Source organism: Hippichthys cyanospilos, chromosome 9 (assembly GCF_059441005.1).
Source record: "Hippichthys cyanospilos isolate Australia breed blue-spotted pipefish chromosome 9, RoL_Hcya_1.0, whole genome shotgun sequence".
NCBI lineage: Eukaryota > Metazoa > Chordata > Actinopteri > Syngnathiformes > Syngnathidae > Hippichthys > Hippichthys cyanospilos.
In genome coordinates, this window is record NC_142377.1 from 23,299,799 (window position 1) to 23,316,891 (window position 17,093).

Sequence of the window (17,093 nt, forward strand, 5' to 3'; positions counted from 1 at the left end):
GTCGTCTTTCAACTCGGCTCACGCGCATGAAAGGTCGCCCGAAAAACTGCAATCAAACGTTGGGTGTTTTGTCACTGTTTATTGTGGACATTTCACATCAAGATTTCCGGAAAATGTCAGCACAAAGGATTTCCGGTGTATAAAAATTAAATCAGAACTAAAACAAGAAACGTGAAAACTAAAGGGATGCTTTTCAAGTGTAAATTAGCATGAAAGCAGTTACTGGAGGAATTTTCCCCGGCGACGTTCCTTTGACGTTCTCCATGCCGTTTTTTTATATCTGGTTGACCCTCTGCCGAAGGAGTTCCAGCTGCCTCCCCAGCTCGTCGGGAAGGTCCTCGTTCACCTGCGTGGTAAAGTACCTCTCGATCTCGTCCGCCTCCTTCCGCCAAAATTCCTGGTCCAGAGCAAAGAGCTGGTCCAGGTCCACCGGCTCCCTCAGACCCTCCAGGTTCAAGGAACCGCGGCAGGGTAGGTATCCCACGGCGGAGGGCGTAGCGCCGGCCTCGCCGTTCAGCCGGCGGAACATCCAGTCCAGCACGCGGATGTTCTCGCCGAAACCGGGCCAGAGGAAACCGGCGGCGGGGCTTTTGCGGAACCAGTTGACGTGGAAGATTTTGGGCAGCTTGGCGTCGGGGCGCTCTGCCATGCTCAGCCAATGCGACAGGTAGTGACCAAAGTTGTAGCCGAAGAAGGGGCGCATGGCGAACGGGTCGTGCATGATCTCCTTGCCTGCCGTCGGGAATGAAACCGAGTCGGTCGTCGCGCTTCGCGCTTCGCGCTTCGCGTGGCTTGTCAGCCTCCGGCGGGCGGGCGGGCGGGCGGGCGAGTCGCCGGTACGTCCCGCGTCTTCCGCCATACGTACCTTTGTGCTCGGCGGCGGCGGTGGCCTCCGAACGCATGGCGGCTCCGACAAAGACGCCGTGCTGCCAGCTGAACGCTTCGTAGACCAACGGGATGCCTGAAAGTCAGGAGGGAAGCTTTTGTCACGGGCGGCGCAGACTCTCAGAGGGTCCTTTATGCCGAGCGCGCCGTCGTTTGCGGTCTCTCGTGCGGATATGTCGGCGATCGCCGAACTTGATCAATTTCCTGCAGGGGCTGCCGCTCCGATCGTTAACACCGCGAAGGAACTGACCCGAGAGCCCGGAGCAGAACCGGCGCGCGCCGGAAGGAGTGCGAGAGGAGACAAAAGAAGTCATGGCTTCCATACGGAGACTGAAGCCGCCGCAACCCGGTTGATCGGAAAAAGACGGTTGCGGCCAGGGTACCAAGAATGCAAAGGGGTAAAAGCTGACATCGTGTCGCGGACGTAAGTTTTGCAGTTCGTTTGGAAGCGTACCGACATTTCCGCAACGCGCCCGGGACATGCTACGCCCAAGTAGGTTTAACGTAGAAGAGGGGACGGGGGGGAACAGGGAAGCTCGGCTTCCGTTTGGACGGCTGGCTAAGTAGCCGCCAAAAGTGCAGGCAATCTTGTCCCAAAGCTCGAGTGTTCCCGCTCACCTTCGGGTCGGCGTCCCCCAAAGATGATGGCCTCGATGGGGACGCCTTCGGGGGATTCCCACTGCGGGTCGATGATAGGGCACTGATCAGCCGGAGTGCAGAAGCGGGAGTTGGGGTGGGCGCAAGGTTCTCCTAAACGGGCAAGACGGGTTGGGTCGACTCGTCTCGACCGATCGCCCCGCTCCTTATTCGCCCCCCTCTCCGAATCTCACCGTCTTCCGGGCTCCAGGGTCTGTTCTTCCACGAAGTCACGGTGACGTCCTCGGGCAGCGCCTGGTCCATGCCGTCCCAGAGCACGCCTCCGTCGCTGGTCTCCGCCACGTTGGTAAAGATGGTATTCTTGGCGATGGTGGCCATGGCGTTGGGGTTGGTCTTGGCGGAGGTGCCCGGAGCGACTCCGAAGAAACCGTTCTCCGGGTTGATGGCTCGCAAGTGACCTGGCGAGAAGAAAACAAAGGGAGCGATAGGGACAGCCGACGTCGGAAAAGAAGCGCGCGCGCGCGCCTAACCTTGCCGGTCAAACTTCATCCAGGCAATGTCGTCTCCCACGCACTCCACCTTCCAACCGGGCAGCGTGGGGCTCAGCATGGCCAGGTTGGTCTTGCCGCAGGCGCTGGGGAAGGCCGCCGCCATGTACTTCTTCTGGCCCGCGGGGTTGGTGACGCCCAGGATCTGAGCGCGGCAAGAGTCGGCCGCAATTCCCCGGGGCGGGTTTCGGCCGACCGGTCCGCGGGCCTTACCAGCATGTGCTCCGCCAGCCAACCTTCCTCCTTGGCCAGGCGAGAGGCGATGCGCAGGGCGAAGCACTTCTTGCCCAGCAGGGAGTTGCCACCGTAGCCGCTCCCGAAAGAGATGATCTGCCGCCGTTCGGGGACGTGGGCGATCAGGGTCAACTCCGGGTTGCAAGGCCACTTGTTCACCAGAGGCCCTGAAGACAGGAAAGATGCGCTCCGGCATCCTGGGAGGGCGACCCGAGCCGAGCGCCGAGAGGGTTGCGCGTACTTTGAAGCGGCAGCGGGCAGCCGACGGAGTGCAGGCAGCGGACAAAGTCGCCGCCGCCGCCGCCGCCGCCCAGGGCGGCCAGAACCGCCTTCCCCATCCGGGTCATCACCCTCATGCTGGCCACCACGTAGGGCGAGTCTGTCAGCTCCACGCCGATCTTGGACAGCGGCGACCCAACCGGTCCCATGCTGAAAGGGATCACGTACATGGTGCGACCCTTCATGCAGCCCGGGAAGCGTTGGCTCACGGCTCTGTCCAGCTCCTCGGGCGACATCCAGCGGCCCAGTTGGCTGACGCCGCCTTCCAGAGGAGTGGGCACCGTGTCGCGGCGGTTTTGGGTCACGATCACCGTCCGGCTCTCCACGCGGGCCACGTCCCGGGGATCCGTCCTGGCTAGCCAGCTGCGGGCGGGCGGGCGGGGAGGCGGGCAGGGTGTGAGCGATTATGGATGGGGGTACCGGTAAAACGGGTAGGGACCGGGACGCCGACCGGATGCGGACTACGGAGTTTGGACAAAAACTATCGGGGCGCCTTCACCAAGCGAAAAGTCGCGACGACGACTGAGATGTATGGGGACGCCTGCGGGGAGCGAAAATGCGCACCCTCGGACAAGAGCACCTGGGCACGAGCGGCAAGTGAAAAACGAAGAAAACCTGGCGGCTCCGACAGAATGGTCGGGACCTAAAAGTTCAGAGGAGATTGAAGTCGGACAAAACTATCGGGAGAATTCAAAACGCGCGAAAAATGTGGAACTCGGGCAAAAGTAATGGGACACCTTGCACAAGTCAAAACTGTCGGGGCATTCTAAGCAAGGGAAAAGTGAAGGAAAGGCGGCGGTCGGGACGCAATCGATCATCCGGATCGCCCGACGTTTGGCGCGCGAGGGGATGCGCCCGACTGGTTTGACTGGTTTCTTTCAACTCGGGAGCAAAAAAAAAACAACCCCGGCAGCGTTTCAGATTGCCGGCGGGTTTTGACGCCTACCAGTTGTGGTACTTGGGCAACTTCTTGATCATGCCCTGCTCCTCCAGCTGGGCCAGGATGGCCCGGTTCTCCTCGTCGGAGCCGTCGCAGATGTGAAGGGCGTCCGGCTGGCAGAGCGCCGCGTTGACCTCCACGAAGTCGCGGACGGCCGGGCCGAGGGCGGCGAGCTCGCCCCGCAGCACCCGAGGCCCGTCCCGCTTTTGAGACTGCAGCTGAGGAGGCATGACGATCGCCGACAGCGACTCTGAGGGACACCGACAAGGCGGGCGCGTCGATGACCAGCACAAAACAACCAAAAAGCCAAGTATTGTTGTTCCAACTAACAGACTGAACACAGAGTTAACAAATAAAACGAAGAGACCTCCAAAGCATCACTAACTAACTCGGAAGTGACGCGTCAGAGTGACGATTTTACCCGGAAGCCAGGATTCCCCTCGTTACAAATAGACCTCGGGCGCTAACTGACAAGATCTATATGCATGTTCCGTATACACACGCTAACATATTTGCAGCCGAACTAGCCAGGCAAGTCGAGTCGACGACATTGGGAAAACAACAAACAAAATCATCGACGAGGTCATCGCGGAAGGCGCGGAACCGGAGGCCCCGCGGGAGGCGCGGAACCGGAGGCCCAGGGGGGAGGCGTGGAACCGGAGGCCCCGCGGGAGGCCCGGCCCGCGCCCACCCAGACCGGAGGAAGGCCGGCGACGCCAAGCCCCGAGGGGAAGCGCGGCCACCGACCTGACTTGTTATGGCGGTGATGTCATCCGCAGCGTGCGCGCAGCTCACCCAGGCGCTCCCTTTTTATCCTCTGGGACGTCCCGGCGGAGGGCGGGGCCCGACCCGGCCCGGGGGCCCTCGTGCGCGTCCGGGCCGGCCGTTCTCTTCTAGGTGAATCATTCATTCCGGATCCGTTCCGGCCGCTGACCCGAGTGGTCTGATGAAGTCTTTACGGCCTATTGATTATTGATCATCTTATCTGCGGCCGGCACGCAAATAAAACATTCCACAATGGGGCTGGCGGCACTTGCCTTTGAACTCTGACCCGCGTTGACGCAAGTGGACGGCCCGTTATCGGATGACCCCGGGGGTCCCGTCGCCTGGGCGCCCCCATGACTTCCGAGCGTACGCGCGTCTGCTACGTCCCTTACGTCTGCCGTTTCGGGGAAGAGAAACAAAAGTTAGTTACTTGGAAACGCTTGTTGTTTTGACGTTTTGGGGTTGTGGTGGTTTTTGTTCGCCCTGTGTTCAGTCGGTCGGTAAGTCACTTAGTCAGTCAGTCAGTCGGTTAGTTGGTCGGTTAGATTGCTTGTTTGTGCGGTCGTTAGTCGGATTTGTTCGGTCTGTGTTTAGCTAGCTCGGGTTAGCTTATTCTCTTTGAATTATGAAATGATTTGGTCTTTCGGCTTTACTGAAACGTGGACAAGCCTCGCGCTGTGTGGCGGTTGCCCCCCACTTTCTTCACGCGCATCAGCAGCACGGTCGACAGGTGTTAGCGGTGAACGGACTTGGCCCTCTACATCTTATTTACAAGCAGACGGCAAGGAACGCAGCACGATCACACCAAGGTCACGGCACATACAGTGCGCAACAGTTACGTAATATCCTCCGGGCCGCCTTTATGGACTACGCGCTCAAGCGCGTCAAGCCGTAAAAACCCAGCAAACATCTTGTGAATCCGCTGATTCAAAGACTTTGGCGACATGGCCGACGCTTACTTCAGCATGCCACACGCTTCGCCCACAAAGGCCGTCACCTCAACGACACTAAACGTTGGGAAATGTTTCGAAATCCGAGCGATTCTGAAACCCGGCCGCTTTCGACCTGAATGATAAATGCCGGGTGCTATTTTTGAAAAAAAAAAAATCTTGATTTTGAACAATAGCGATCGTTAGATGTAAACATAAGTTTGTTAACTAGATAGTTGTTAGTTCATTTGTATCTTTAGTTAGCTCTTTCCATCATTTGTTCGATTTCTTCGCTTTATTTTTTATGGGGTGGTTTGTTCAGTAACTTGTTAGCTAGTTGGTTCTGTTACTTTTTGTTTAACTGTGTTCTATGCGTTGGCTTGTTACATCATTTTTGGGGTAGGTTTATTAGTTGCTCATTTTGTTCAGCTGCTGCGTCAGTTGGTTGGCCAGTCTGTCTACTGTTGCTTTGTACGCTACTTAATCCTTTTGCGAATGCGTTTGCGAGTTGATCTGCCCCTTACTTAATAGTTTGTGCAGTACACGTCGGTCGACAACTGGAGTGTTGGCAAGTGTCAGTCAAAAGCTAAGCTAAGTGCTAATTAGCTAGCATGTTGCCACATTCAGCCCCTTGACATCAGCATCATAGCATGCACGTCAAACAATGATGCAACGCAAACACACGTCAATGGCGCACGAGCACATTGTTGCTGATGTCAAGTGCAGTATTTGGTTCAAACATACATGTTGCTCGTGCGTGAATGTTTTCTGTCCACAAATATCATGTCTCCAGTTGCTCCATCAATCATGTCATCTTGTCTCGATGGTTTGCTACGAGTTGGAGGACTTCTGTCTGAATTCCGCTTGAATTTTAATAGCTAAGGCGTCCCCCAAATTCTGTTCAAATTCTCATATTCGTGCCCTATTTTTAGGCGCCTCACACTTTCCCTTCTTTTGCCCAATATGTTGACTTCCTGCAGGCGTCCCAATACATCTGAGCAAACTCCACATTGACGGTTTCACTTCTCGTTCGACAGGAGCGCCGCCCCGAGTTCATCCGGCGGAAGTGCATTTATCTCTTCCTGAGCGACAGCTCAAAGTTGACTTGGGTGAGTCGCTCGAGATCACCTTGGCGACGTAGTCTGCCGTCTCCGAGGCAACGGCAAACAGGTCAGTCAATGTGTCACTTACACGCACGTGCAACGTGAGCCCGGACCGGAGGCGCCACACCACCGCTCGCGCGCATACAGGATGGCGGAGGAGGAGGCTCGCCGTGAGCTCGTTAACTCGGTGCATCGGGATGAAATATGGTCAAAAGAAACATCCGTATTTCGTTGTGACCGTGTTGGGACGTGCGCTAACATTTGCTTGCCTGTGCAGGAAAGCGCACGTGAATGCCGAAAAGGACTTGGCCGATTTGTGGCCTAACAAGTGGGGTTTCCTCAGCAAAATTTACAAGGAGGTACTCATCTGGGTGTGTGTCTTGGCGTGCGTGAGAGAGAGAGAGAGAGAGAGAGAGAGAGAGAGAGAGAGAGAGAGAGAGAGAGAGAGAGAGAGACCTTCAAATTGTTTCTTTCAGTATGTGGCGGAAAGCGTCAATTTGAAGAAGGCATCTTCAGCAGGACCCCCCAAAAGACCTCCCGATCCCAGTCCCCCGCTGGAGGTAAGAACGTCCCGCTGGCACGGGGGCGGGATATGGAGAAAACGTGTTTGGCTTGAATCTCCCCTTTGGATTTGTGGATCCGATGCTTTGGATCGGAGTTGAATAGGCAGATAAATTGCGAGGACGTGGCGCCCAGCTACCAGACAAAGAAAGCCCATCCGCGCCCGCCGTTACCGACTCGTTCGTCATTTACGAGAATGACTCTCAAACGATATGTGGATTGGGAGTCACGGGCGTAGCTTGCGAGCTGTACAATTATCCTATGATCTTATGACCTTTCGTAACATCGGGCTTATGACCGCATAGCTTGCGAGCCGGTGACCCGTGACTTCCAATGCGTATAGTGTCTGAAAATCATTTGTGCGAAATACAAATTGGTCCGTCGCCGCGTTTTTGTTTAAAACCGCAAGAATAAATGAGTAAACAGTAATATAAAATCTTTGTAGTGCATTCATATTTACGATGGAATCAACGAAATGATATAAACACATTGCTAGCACGCCTATTGGCGCGCACACACACACACACACACAAAGACATGTAAACAATTCCTCACCTGGTATTACTGTGATTGTTTTATTTATAAGAGGAGAGCCCTTGGTGCGCCCTCCCTCTTTTGCAAAAGATTGTTTTTGACCGGAGTCTTGCCTTTTCTCCTGTCTCTTATCGATAACTCAATATTCAAGAGATTTATTGTCAATGAGATTCTTATTACGTTCACTTTTCTGAGCGGCAGACTGCATTCCATAATGGAGCAAAAAAGAAATAGCGATAAACGACAGAGACGATGGTACTAATCATGCGGTGCAGAATATCACGTGGTGCGCAAATGCTAATAAGATGCTAAAAGTTTTTTCCGACTCGCAGAGCTGTTTTCCAAAAAATGGGCCGGCCCTAAATGGCCACGCATAGCCCACGAAAGCTTCATTTGAGCGTGACCGGAAATGCGCGTACGTCGTCCTGAAGATTGACGGCCGACGAGCTATGGAAAGCTTCCGTTTGGCGTTCGGTCGGCCTCCAATTTGCCCACTTTCACCTCTACGCGGCGCAAATGACTCTCAGACTTTGCCCGCCGGCGTGGCGCGACGTCATCTCAATTGGCGTTGGCAACTCAAATCCAAAGGATCGGATCCGCAAATCCAAAGGAGAATTTGAGGCAAAGCGCTGTCTCTCGCGGTCGTGGTCGCGCGGGCCGCGGTTGTGGTCAAAGCTCGCACTCGCACGTTTTCAATCGGTAACCTCGTCGCAGTGCCGAGTGGAAAGACGCGGACGTCTTTTCGACCGCCGTCTTACTCCGCACCCGCGGGCCTGGACTTTGGACACCCGTGTCCTCTCGTACGGAAACTCCCGAGCGCTTAGCGACGGTGCCGTCCTACTGGCTACCATTCTGGCCGCGGCCTTTTGCGTGCGCTCAGGTCGGCGCGTCTCCTCCGGTGCCGCGGACCAGTCAGGCTGTGATTGGCTGGCGCTCCGCTCATGCCCGTTTGGCTCTGGAACGGTCCGGCGCGCCGCAACGCGGTCGGCGTACTTTTCTCAAGGAGCTGGGCTGGCCTCGACACCGCTGAGTGGGGGCGCATTCACTGGCTTTGGTTATGTCTTCAACTTCAACTTAATTTAACTCTTTTTTTTTGCATCTTATACCGCTGGGGTGTCAAACACAATTTTTTTTTTTAATTAGCACTTGTAGTTTCTGTCGGAGAGCAGTTATGGCTAAAAGTCCAATTTTGAGTGTGATCGTCACACATTTACCTAATTTTGAAATGTGAGGCCAATGAAAACAGTTCACAAGGGGGATTGGTAACGCAAAATGTTTGTTGTTTCTTAAAAAAAAAAACAATTTGCAAAGTTGATGTTTTAGTCAGAAATCTGAAGTCATCATTAGCAGTTCGCGGGCCCCATAAAATGATGCGCTGGTCCAAATTTGGCCCCCGGGCCCTGAGTTTGACACCCGTGTTTTTAAGGAGGAAGCTCTTAATGAAAATCAGTTCTGGTCAGTGGTACAGAACTTCTGAACATGTTATCTGTCTTGAACAGTGATACCTTCTGTTTTTTTGTTTTCTCCATTTCTATTGTACGGAATTCGCGATCTGTTTATATGTTTGATGTCAATAAAAATAAAAATGCAATAATCAACACTGTTTTATGTTTGTTATATAATTTCCGTTCTATGCTTTATGTTTACCCTCCAATTCGATTTTGTGTCCAATCCACTGCGGACCACAATCAACTACCATTCAAAGTAAGACACAAATAGTACACGTGATCACTTGTTCAAGATGTTTCCACTTGATTGATCGGTGTGCAATTATTCATTACTCATGGATCAAATGAATTTCCGCTTCTTATTCTGCGGCATGTTAGCGGTGACGTGTCGACACCTGGCCCACTTTAAGCGGGAAACTTCCCGGGTCAGTCAGGGCTCGTCGCTGACGTCACGAGTCCCGTATGTCAAAGGCGGAAGTAGACGCAAAACAACATCAGCGCCAGGCACACGGATTTGACTCAGCCGGCCGCGGCGGCCACATTCACCCACGAAGAAAAGCAAAACAAACGCGAAACAAGTCAGGAAGACAGGAAAGGCTTCGTCTTCGGTTCGTCCCGAACGCAACGTACAAGCATGTCCGTGTTCGGAAGGTGGTTCGGCACCGGCGGCGGGGGCAAAAGCGGCAAGGCGCCCACACCCCAGGAGGCTGTCCAGAAACTCCGAGAGACCGAAGACATGTTGGCCAAAAAACAGGAATTCCTCGAGAAGAAGATCGAGCAGGAGATCGCGACGGCCAAGAAGCACGGCACCAAGAACCAGCGAGGTGAGGCGCGAACTGCCAAGGGCTGGCGAGACGCTTTCCTTTTCTTTTTCTTTTTTTTTTTTTGCTTTATCGCGACCTTAGCGGCGCGGCTAACTTGGGAATCCATGTTTAAAGCACCCGGACAGGAAAACAAAACGCCTTCGCAAAGTACTCTCGATGTACGCGCTCATTACGTGAGTAGTTTAGACACTGATTTGAAAGAAAAAATCCTATGGTTTTCCCTCGCTACATGGCGGTTTTAGGTTTTGCGGCTCGAAGTCGTAAATGAAAATCCGCGAAGCCGCTTCACTCTATCGCGGATGTGACTACATTTTCCTATTGCGGGCATACTTCGTTAATTTCTTATAAGTCAGACCAGTCAAAAAAAAAAAGCATTTCATTCATATTTACGATCATCCGTCCGAAAACAATTAAGAATGCTGACCGTTGTCCTCCCAAGTCAAAGCAAATGTTTCCAAATATCTTCATTCGTCTCTTTCTTGGTAGACATCAGATAATATTTTTCGGCCGACCGTTTTGACAAGATATGAAGTTTGGGTCTCTAAACCAGTGGTTCTCAGATGGCCCCTGAAGGGACCCCGGGGGGTACGTGAGATTTTAGTTCAACAAACACAAGGCAAAAATCATTTCGAAATAAAGACGTTCGATAAAACTAATGGTATGTTCACTCGGTTAGTCAATCATTATTCAAATAATAATAACACCGTTTGTCGAACTAATTTGCCGTCAAACGGAAAGGTTTGCATTCAAATATTTCAGAGAGCTCGTATTGTACGGTGCCGGTCAAAAGTTTCGAAAGATCCTCAAATTCAGAGTTTTTCTTTTCATTGTTTAAACGGTTCCTGGGTTCGTGGACATTACGAAGAATACTTTTTATCGATATAATGATTGGGGGAATATAAAAAATGGTCATATAAGCAGAATACCGTGGATACTTGGGGATGTGAACAGTAAACGGGCACAATTAGCACGATTGGGGCGCGTCCATTTCCCGGCCCGGCGCCTAAATCTGGAAAGCCAATCTCGTAAGCGAGCGTCGTTTGCCAGCATTTTGTCCGATACGGAGGTGCGCACATCCTCCCGAGTCAAGCGCTCACGGCAAAAGTCCGGTGCGCTACTTCCGTCAAGCTATTCAGACGAACCCGGCGCAAAACTTGAATTTCGACATAGCTGGACGGACACGCTTGTTTGAAAATCCACGTCAGAGCGACGAAATGACTCCTCGCACAACGTCCGTTTGACAAACACAAACGCGCGGTGGAGCCGCAGAATGGAATCGCCCCCAAAATTCACACACTCCATCACTTACACAAATATGACATTATTCTCTCAAAGATTTGCTGGTTATTTTTGCCCCCTCTCGGATTTGCCAGTTTTAGTCAGATACCGCACAAGTTTGAAAACGTTTATTTCCCCCGAGCAATAACTTCCACGGACCGGACGTGCCGCTTTATTACACTTTACAAATGATGTCAGAGTGCTCCGTCTGGGCAAAAAAGACGTATACAGCGTGGCGGTTGGATATCGCGGGCCACATTGTAGTTCCGGTTTCTGTGAGGGCCGTTGTGAGTCGAGTCAATTTCAAGTATGATCGTCACACATTTGCACACTTTGAAATCAGAGGCTGCCAAAAACTCTTCGCAAGGGGTACTGATAACAACAACAACAAAAAAACAAAATGGTAAAGATGAAAGGTAACTTGGAAATTTCATCTTTAAGCCAGAAACTCGGAAGTCATAATTAGCATTTTGCGGGCCACGTAAAATGATGTGGCGGGTGGATCCGGCCCCCGGCCGGGCCTCGAGTTTGACACCCGTTTGTACATGCAAACTTGCGCTCGGACACCGAATAAAACTACTCCAATACTGGGGCACAATGCGATTTTACCGTCCTAAAATATCGTTGCGTATATCGCATTTACAAACTCTGAATGGAATAGTCGTGAATTTTACGGCGGTAAATTTGGTGCAAAACTTCCTTGAACTCGTACAATGGAAATGTTGTGAAATGCAGTTATGAAAAAAAGCTTCTCGGCGTAGAAAATATTGTCGCTCCAATTTTTCTTACACCAGATGTTTGATGCTTTTTTTTCCAGACTGAAGTGAACAGTAGTAACAGTAAGAAGTAAGCCATGACGGCGCCGTCGGCCATGACTTGGCGTTATTTTCATTTGACAAGAAGTGACTCACCGTCGCGGCGCGGCGCGGCGCGGCGCGGCGTCCGTAGGCGCCCTCAAGAAGAAGCCGCGCAACAAACCCTTTCAAATCATCTGAAGAGGCAGACGCAGTCGAATTTCCATTAGTCGCTCCCGATGGTCGCCGCGGCCACAAAACAAAGCCGCGGCGGGCCGTGTCATCTTTTGATGATGTTCCCTTTGTAGCATCATAACTTCAAAACGATCACATTTACATTTTCGGGCGTCGTCCTTCTCCCTTTTGGGAGTTGTGCGCCGTCTTTACTTTTAGTCTTGCGTCAACTACGCTTTAGTTGTTTTAGTTTTCACTACCGATATGAGATGCTCATCAACTGGAAATTTCAATGCATTTTTGAGAGTCACTCCGCTCCAGCGTCAAAGGTCAAACTTGAAAGACAACCTCAATGACGCACGTTTTCCAGTAGATGGCATCCATCCCTCCCATTTTTAACGTAAGATCCGCAGTGAGCCCGCAGACGAAAACGGCTGCATTTTGTACAACCTCCCTTTGTTCTACCGCTGGTCATAAAGGAACAAAAAAAGAAAGGGATACACTTTCCTTTTTCTAAGGAGAGAAGACTGTATACACAAAATAACACCGAAACGTTATATGCCATAGCTGCCATAGCTGCCATAGCTCATGTGAACTTTTTTGGACACCGTTTCTGTCCCTGTGTCATCTCTTCTTCTATTCAAGCATTAGGAACATTGAAAGTTTGCCAAAATGGCTTGAGGAGAAGTCTCAAAGATGGAAAAGAACTCTCGGTCACCAGAATCGGCGCGAAACCCCGCGGCTTCCCTGGCGAAAGAGATAACATCTCCAGGGAAGCTTGGGATAAGGACTAACGACGTTACCCGGCCGCAAACTCATCCCGCGCCTTTCGTCTCATCCAATTTTGCGAGCGTCGCGGGGCCTTTTAGGGATGGATAGATGACATACTGTGGCTCAGCGTGGCTCGGACTCCCGCGTACGGGTCTCTTTCACGTCGTTTCGTGACGGCCTGACCGTACGGACGCTTTGCCACGGGTTTAAAAGACTCGAAGTGATTAGGGGCTAATAGCAAATATGGGGCTGGGCAATAAATGAAATGGGTTTGATCCGTATTTTCCATTTAAAACTTAGCTATGGACACTCGGCGTCCGGCCCCATTCGTCTTCGGTCTTTACCGCGCGGCGGACCAGAGAAACCTTTCCCAAAGTCGCCCCGCTCGCCGAGGCTAAAAGCTGCCGCCGTTCGTTTTAATCGGATGGGATTTCATCGGATTAAAAAAAAAAAAAAAAGACTTGCAGATTGCACAGCGCCATCTCTGCCAAGTATCCGCCGTTGGCATTTTGGAATAAAGCGCTGCATTTTGACCGCAGTCAAGTTGATGCTTAATCCCCATTTACCGCGATCCCCCAAATATAGGACGCACTTTTCTTTCCCCCAAAATGATAGATGCATCCTATCAACGCCAACTTAAATATGAGATGTTTTTGTTTTCTTCTTCTTCTTCTTCCACGCCGTTCGAGGAAGATGCATCCGTCGGCCGCACGAGCCGACTTTTCAGGCGCGGCGGATATGGGCCGCGTTGAACGGCGTGAGCTGGAGGGCGCTCTTCAGTTTGCCGTTAGCAGCGAGCGCCCGTCGCAGCTAACGGCGGCCGACGTTAGCCGAGATTGTCCCGGCATTATTTTCCAGAGAAGATGCGGGCGGACCGAACCCACGTCCGAGTCCATCCTTTTTCACATTACCTACACCATAGGTGTGGAACTCCAGTCCTCGAGGGCCGGCATCCTGCATGTTTTCCGGTTTTCTTTCCCCAACACACCTGATTCAAATGATTAGCTCATTAGCAAGCTCTGCAGGAGCTTCAAAATGATCCCAATCATTCGAATCAGGTGTTTTTGAGGGAAAAGGTTCGAAAACATGTAGGATATCGGCCCTCGAGGCCCGGAGTTCGACACCCGTGACCTAAATCGAGAGGATCGTGTCAATGAAGAGCGGCAAGGTACGCGGCCCAGTTCTCCGGTTAAAGAGGGAAAGTTATTCCGTTGGACTCGTTGATCAATTGCGGTCTTCGTGGGACGCGGATGACGCGCCGGGCGTTTACGTCCAAATGAACTGGAGATGCGTCGCCAGGGAAACAAAAATGCCTTCAATGTCACGCTGCGTTCGCCGACCGCCCGCAACGCGGGAAATCTGATACACCCCGCAACAAATATGTAACTGATTGATATGAACACGAGAAAATACGGATCATGTAGTGAGTTGAGATTTCAATCCATTTTCGAAACGCGGTAAGTTGAGACTCGGTCCGTTTGACATTGTTGCCGAAGTGTCAACGTAGAAAATAGCAGAATTGGACCCCCGAACGAGGGGGCGGAAGCCGGCTCGCGGAACAATCTTTCCCGCTCGTTTGACTCTTTTGCATGGCCCTTCCCGCCGCAGCGGCACTGCAGGCCCTGAAGAGGAAAAAACGCTACACCAAGCAGCTGGAGCAGATCGACGGCACCCTCTCCACCATCGAGTTCCAGAGGGAGGCGCTGGAGAACGCCAACACCAACACGGAAGTTCTGAAGAACATGGGCTTCGCCGCCAAGGCCATGAAGGCCGCGCACAAAGAGCTGTGAGGACAAATCAATATTCGGTTATTTTTCCCGGACGAACAAAGCCGCGCTTCGGTAGCGGGAACGTTTTTCGGTCCGTCGGCTACAATCGATCACGCTACGCCCATAAACCGAACCAAACAAAAGCAGGAAGGCGTGAGAACGTTCGGCTTGGATAAAATGACTCCTTTGAAGAGGTCAATTATTTCCGCGCCTTTTAAAATGGCATTTGTCACGATGGTTCGGTTGAGTCGTGACGTCGTCCGATTTTAAACGTCGTCGTTGGGTTTTTTCATGACGGTGAATTGAATAAGCAATGATTTCATGGCGAACAAAAGAAAGGATGAACAGATACGTTTCAGTCAAAAGATTGGAGCAGAAACCGCCGCTTTCATCCAAACTGGATCGGAGCGAACCGGTCGTTCTCAACCTTAGTCGAGCGACCTTTGGCTTCACGTTCCGATCGACTCACTCTTGATTTGAAAATGGAAAGCGGCGCCGATGGCGTGCTTGCTGAAACCCTGTTAGAATGTGACGTCGTCACGCTCTGTTTCAGGGATTTCTTTGTGTTGGATTTACAATCACTGAGCAAACGATTTCCTAAAAGTCAAACCTAGAAATGCGCACGCAAATTTGTCGGCTTCACGTTTTTTGAGGCGAAACCACCGATTTGACGAGACGAACGAATTTTGCAGATTGTCCGCCGAGATTGATTTTTTTTGGAATGTTATTTTTTCCCCAAGGGGGCCTGTTAAAGAGTTGATTAGCGGTGGGCTCTCTCTTATTTTGACAAGCAAAAAGCGCCCCGAAAGGAGGCGCGAGCGCTAACCTTGCGACTCGCCGGCGCAGGAACGTGGACGGCGTGGACGACCTGATGTCGGACATCATGGAGCAGCAGGAGCTGGCGCAGGAAATCACGGACGTCATTTCCAATCCCGTTAGCTTCGGCGAGCAAGTGGACGAGGTACCGCGCCCGCCCGCCCGCCGGCCCGCCCGCCGGCCCGCCAGCCCGCCCTTTGTTTTGCTCCTTTGACCGGTCCGCCCCTCAGGACGAACTGATGGCCGAGCTGGAGGAGCTGGAACAGGAAGAGCTGGACCGCAGCCTCCTGGACGTGGAAGGAACGCCCGACGTCCCGCTGCCCAGCGTCCCGGCCACGTCGCTGCCGTCCGGACCGGGTGCGTGGTCCGCTACGGCCGAGCGACGCGGCCCGCTTCCCCAAACCAACGCCCGAACGATTGAAAGAAACCCAAAACATTCTCGACGATTGCACTTGACGAAAACAAAGCCTTTTCCCCGGGTTCATCCGCGCCCCGTTTGGCATCACCCGTTTTGGCCTTTCCGACGGCTTCTTGCCACTTTTTGTTCTTTTCTTTTTCGTCGCTCCACTCGCCCGTCAACCGCATTTCAGGTCGCTCGATCGAGCGTTTTTGGTTGCTCCGCTTTCAATCGAACATTTTCGGTCTCTCCGCTTTCAACGGAACGGCGCCGATCGGCGTTAGGGGTCGGAGCCCCGCGATAACGCGCTGTTTTTTTTTTTGCCTTTCAGCCAAGAGGAAGGAGGAGGAAGACGACCCGGACATGGCCGACCTGCAGGCGTGGGCCACCAACTGACCTCCGGCGAGCGAGCGGGCACGCCCCCCCCCCCCCGCCCTCCCGACGCATACTTTGCGGTTGGAAACGTCAATGTGAACAATCGACGCGTGCGCGTGCACGGGCGGTCGCGTCCACAACCGCAAACATCACATGACAGCACTCTCAATATTTATCCTCCTTATATTCTTAAAAAGAAAAAAAAAGAAGAGACGTTTAGGTGAGGACGGAAGGACGCGGCATCCCGTGTTCCCTCCTTTCCACCGTTACGCTTGAAGCCGGCCTGCCCAATAAACGAAAGCTGCCAGACTTGATCCGAATGCTTCCGTGGGCGAGCGTTTCCATCTCCGCGCGCACGCCGACTCTCTCTTGTGGGCTAGCGCTTGTGTGTGCAAATGCCGTTTTGTGAATTGAGTTGTTTTTTTTGATAGGCTGCGTTTGACTGTTTGGATCGTGTCTTGGTCAGCGTCTGACTTTGCGTACGTGTGTGAGTTTGTTTTTTGGCCTGCGTGTGTGAAAATTATGTTTGTGATTGCGTGTGCTTGTGTTTTCTTTCTTAATGCGCAACTGTGTGTTTGACTGTTTTGAATATGTGATTGTCAGTGTGTATGAGTGTGTTTTGCAAGCTATGTGTATTTGTGTACGAATGCTGTTTTTGAGATTGCATCTTTGTTTTTAAATGAGTGACTGCAAGTTTGCGTGTCTTTGAACGTTTTGGACGTGTCTTGTCAGTATGCGTGTGTGTAAATAAGCGTGTTTTTTTTTTTTTTTTTGGGGGGGGGGGTGTACACGTGCACACCCTGAGCGCGGTTGAGTTTGTAAGTGGTCTAAACCGGTCGCCGTTCTGTCTTTCCCACGGGTGTCTGTCAATCAATAATAGATCCGAAGGGAAACATCGGCCACTTTGCGATTGCATATTTGCATAAACAAGTTCAAGGGCCATTTGCATTTCATCAGCAATCCACTAAAACGTTGGTGGCGCCAGTGGCAACATATTACGATTTTCCTTTTAACATGCTTTTGTTTTTTTTTAATGCTTATACTGTATATTTAAAAAAAAACAACATAATTT

At 52.1% G+C, this 17,093-nt stretch overlaps 3 protein-coding genes across 4 annotated transcripts; 2 read left to right on the forward strand and 1 right to left on the reverse strand.

Moving 5' to 3' along the window:
* Positions 1-59: 59 nt before the first annotated feature.
* pck1 (phosphoenolpyruvate carboxykinase 1 (soluble)) lies at positions 60-11,861 on the reverse strand. Its single transcript, XM_088422577.1, has 11 exons — positions 11,837-11,861; positions 4,521-4,642; positions 4,279-4,445; positions 3,490-3,733; positions 2,506-2,906; positions 2,244-2,431; positions 2,013-2,175; positions 1,716-1,940; positions 1,504-1,635; positions 866-961; positions 60-732 (listed from the first exon to the last, which is right to left on the reverse strand). Exons 3-11 carry the CDS (start codon positions 4,391-4,393, stop codon positions 275-277), a joined length of 2,022 nt encoding a protein of 673 aa, XP_088278703.1. The 5' UTR covers positions 4,394-4,445; positions 4,521-4,642; positions 11,837-11,861; the 3' UTR covers positions 60-274.
* On the forward strand, positions 4,540-8,973 carry LOC148419607 (ciliary microtubule inner protein 1-like). 2 transcript variants are annotated; one of them, XM_088422586.1, is made up of 6 exons: positions 4,540-5,082; positions 6,215-6,286; positions 6,387-6,487; positions 6,558-6,639; positions 6,757-6,840; positions 8,256-8,973. In XM_088422586.1, exons 1-6 carry the CDS (start codon positions 4,879-4,881, stop codon positions 8,403-8,405), a joined length of 693 nt encoding a protein of 230 aa, XP_088278712.1. In that variant the 5' UTR covers positions 4,540-4,878; the 3' UTR covers positions 8,406-8,973. The 2 variants fall into 2 exon arrangements, with proteins under 2 accessions (XP_088278712.1, XP_088278713.1); XM_088422587.1 differs by having other exon boundaries at positions 6,215-6,487; positions 6,558-6,651.
* LOC148419608 (charged multivesicular body protein 4b-like) lies at positions 9,287-16,335 on the forward strand. Its single transcript, XM_088422588.1, has 5 exons — positions 9,287-9,647; positions 14,273-14,450; positions 15,280-15,394; positions 15,480-15,606; positions 15,978-16,335. The coding sequence occupies exons 1-5, from the start codon at positions 9,458-9,460 to the stop codon at positions 16,040-16,042; spliced, it is 675 nt and encodes a 224-aa protein (XP_088278714.1). The 5' UTR covers positions 9,287-9,457; the 3' UTR covers positions 16,043-16,335.
* The last annotated feature ends 758 nt before the right edge of the window (positions 16,336-17,093 follow it).

Excerpts from the sequence above, each read along its gene's own strand:
- LOC148419608 (XM_088422588.1), top strand. The coding sequence starts at position 9,458 with ATGTCCGTGTTCGGAAGGTGGTTCGGCACCGGCGGCGGGGGCAAAAGC. Across the intron at positions 14,451-15,279 it reads AAGGCCGCGCACAAAGAGCT|GAACGTGGACGGCGTGGACG; the intron begins GTGAGGACAAAT and ends TCGCCGGCGCAG. Across the intron at positions 15,607-15,977 it reads GTCGCTGCCGTCCGGACCGG|CCAAGAGGAAGGAGGAGGAA; the intron begins GTGCGTGGTCCG and ends TTTGCCTTTCAG.
- pck1 (XM_088422577.1), bottom strand. The coding sequence starts at position 4,393 with ATGAATGATTCACCTAGAAGAGAACGGCCGGCCCGGACGCGCACGAGG. Across the intron at positions 3,734-4,278 it reads GATAAAAAGGGAGCGCCTGG|AGTCGCTGTCGGCGATCGTC; the intron begins GTGAGCTGCGCG and ends GGTGTCCCTCAG. Across the intron at positions 2,907-3,489 it reads TTGCCCAAGTACCACAACTG|CTGGCTAGCCAGGACGGATC; the intron begins GTAGGCGTCAAA and ends GCCCGCCCGCAG.
- LOC148419607 (XM_088422586.1), top strand. The coding sequence starts at position 4,879 with ATGATTTGGTCTTTCGGCTTTACTGAAACGTGGACAAGCCTCGCGCTG. Across the intron at positions 6,640-6,756 it reads TCAGCAAAATTTACAAGGAG|TATGTGGCGGAAAGCGTCAA; the intron begins GTACTCATCTGG and ends TGTTTCTTTCAG. Across the intron at positions 6,841-8,255 it reads ATCCCAGTCCCCCGCTGGAG|GTCGGCGCGTCTCCTCCGGT; the intron begins GTAAGAACGTCC and ends GCGTGCGCTCAG.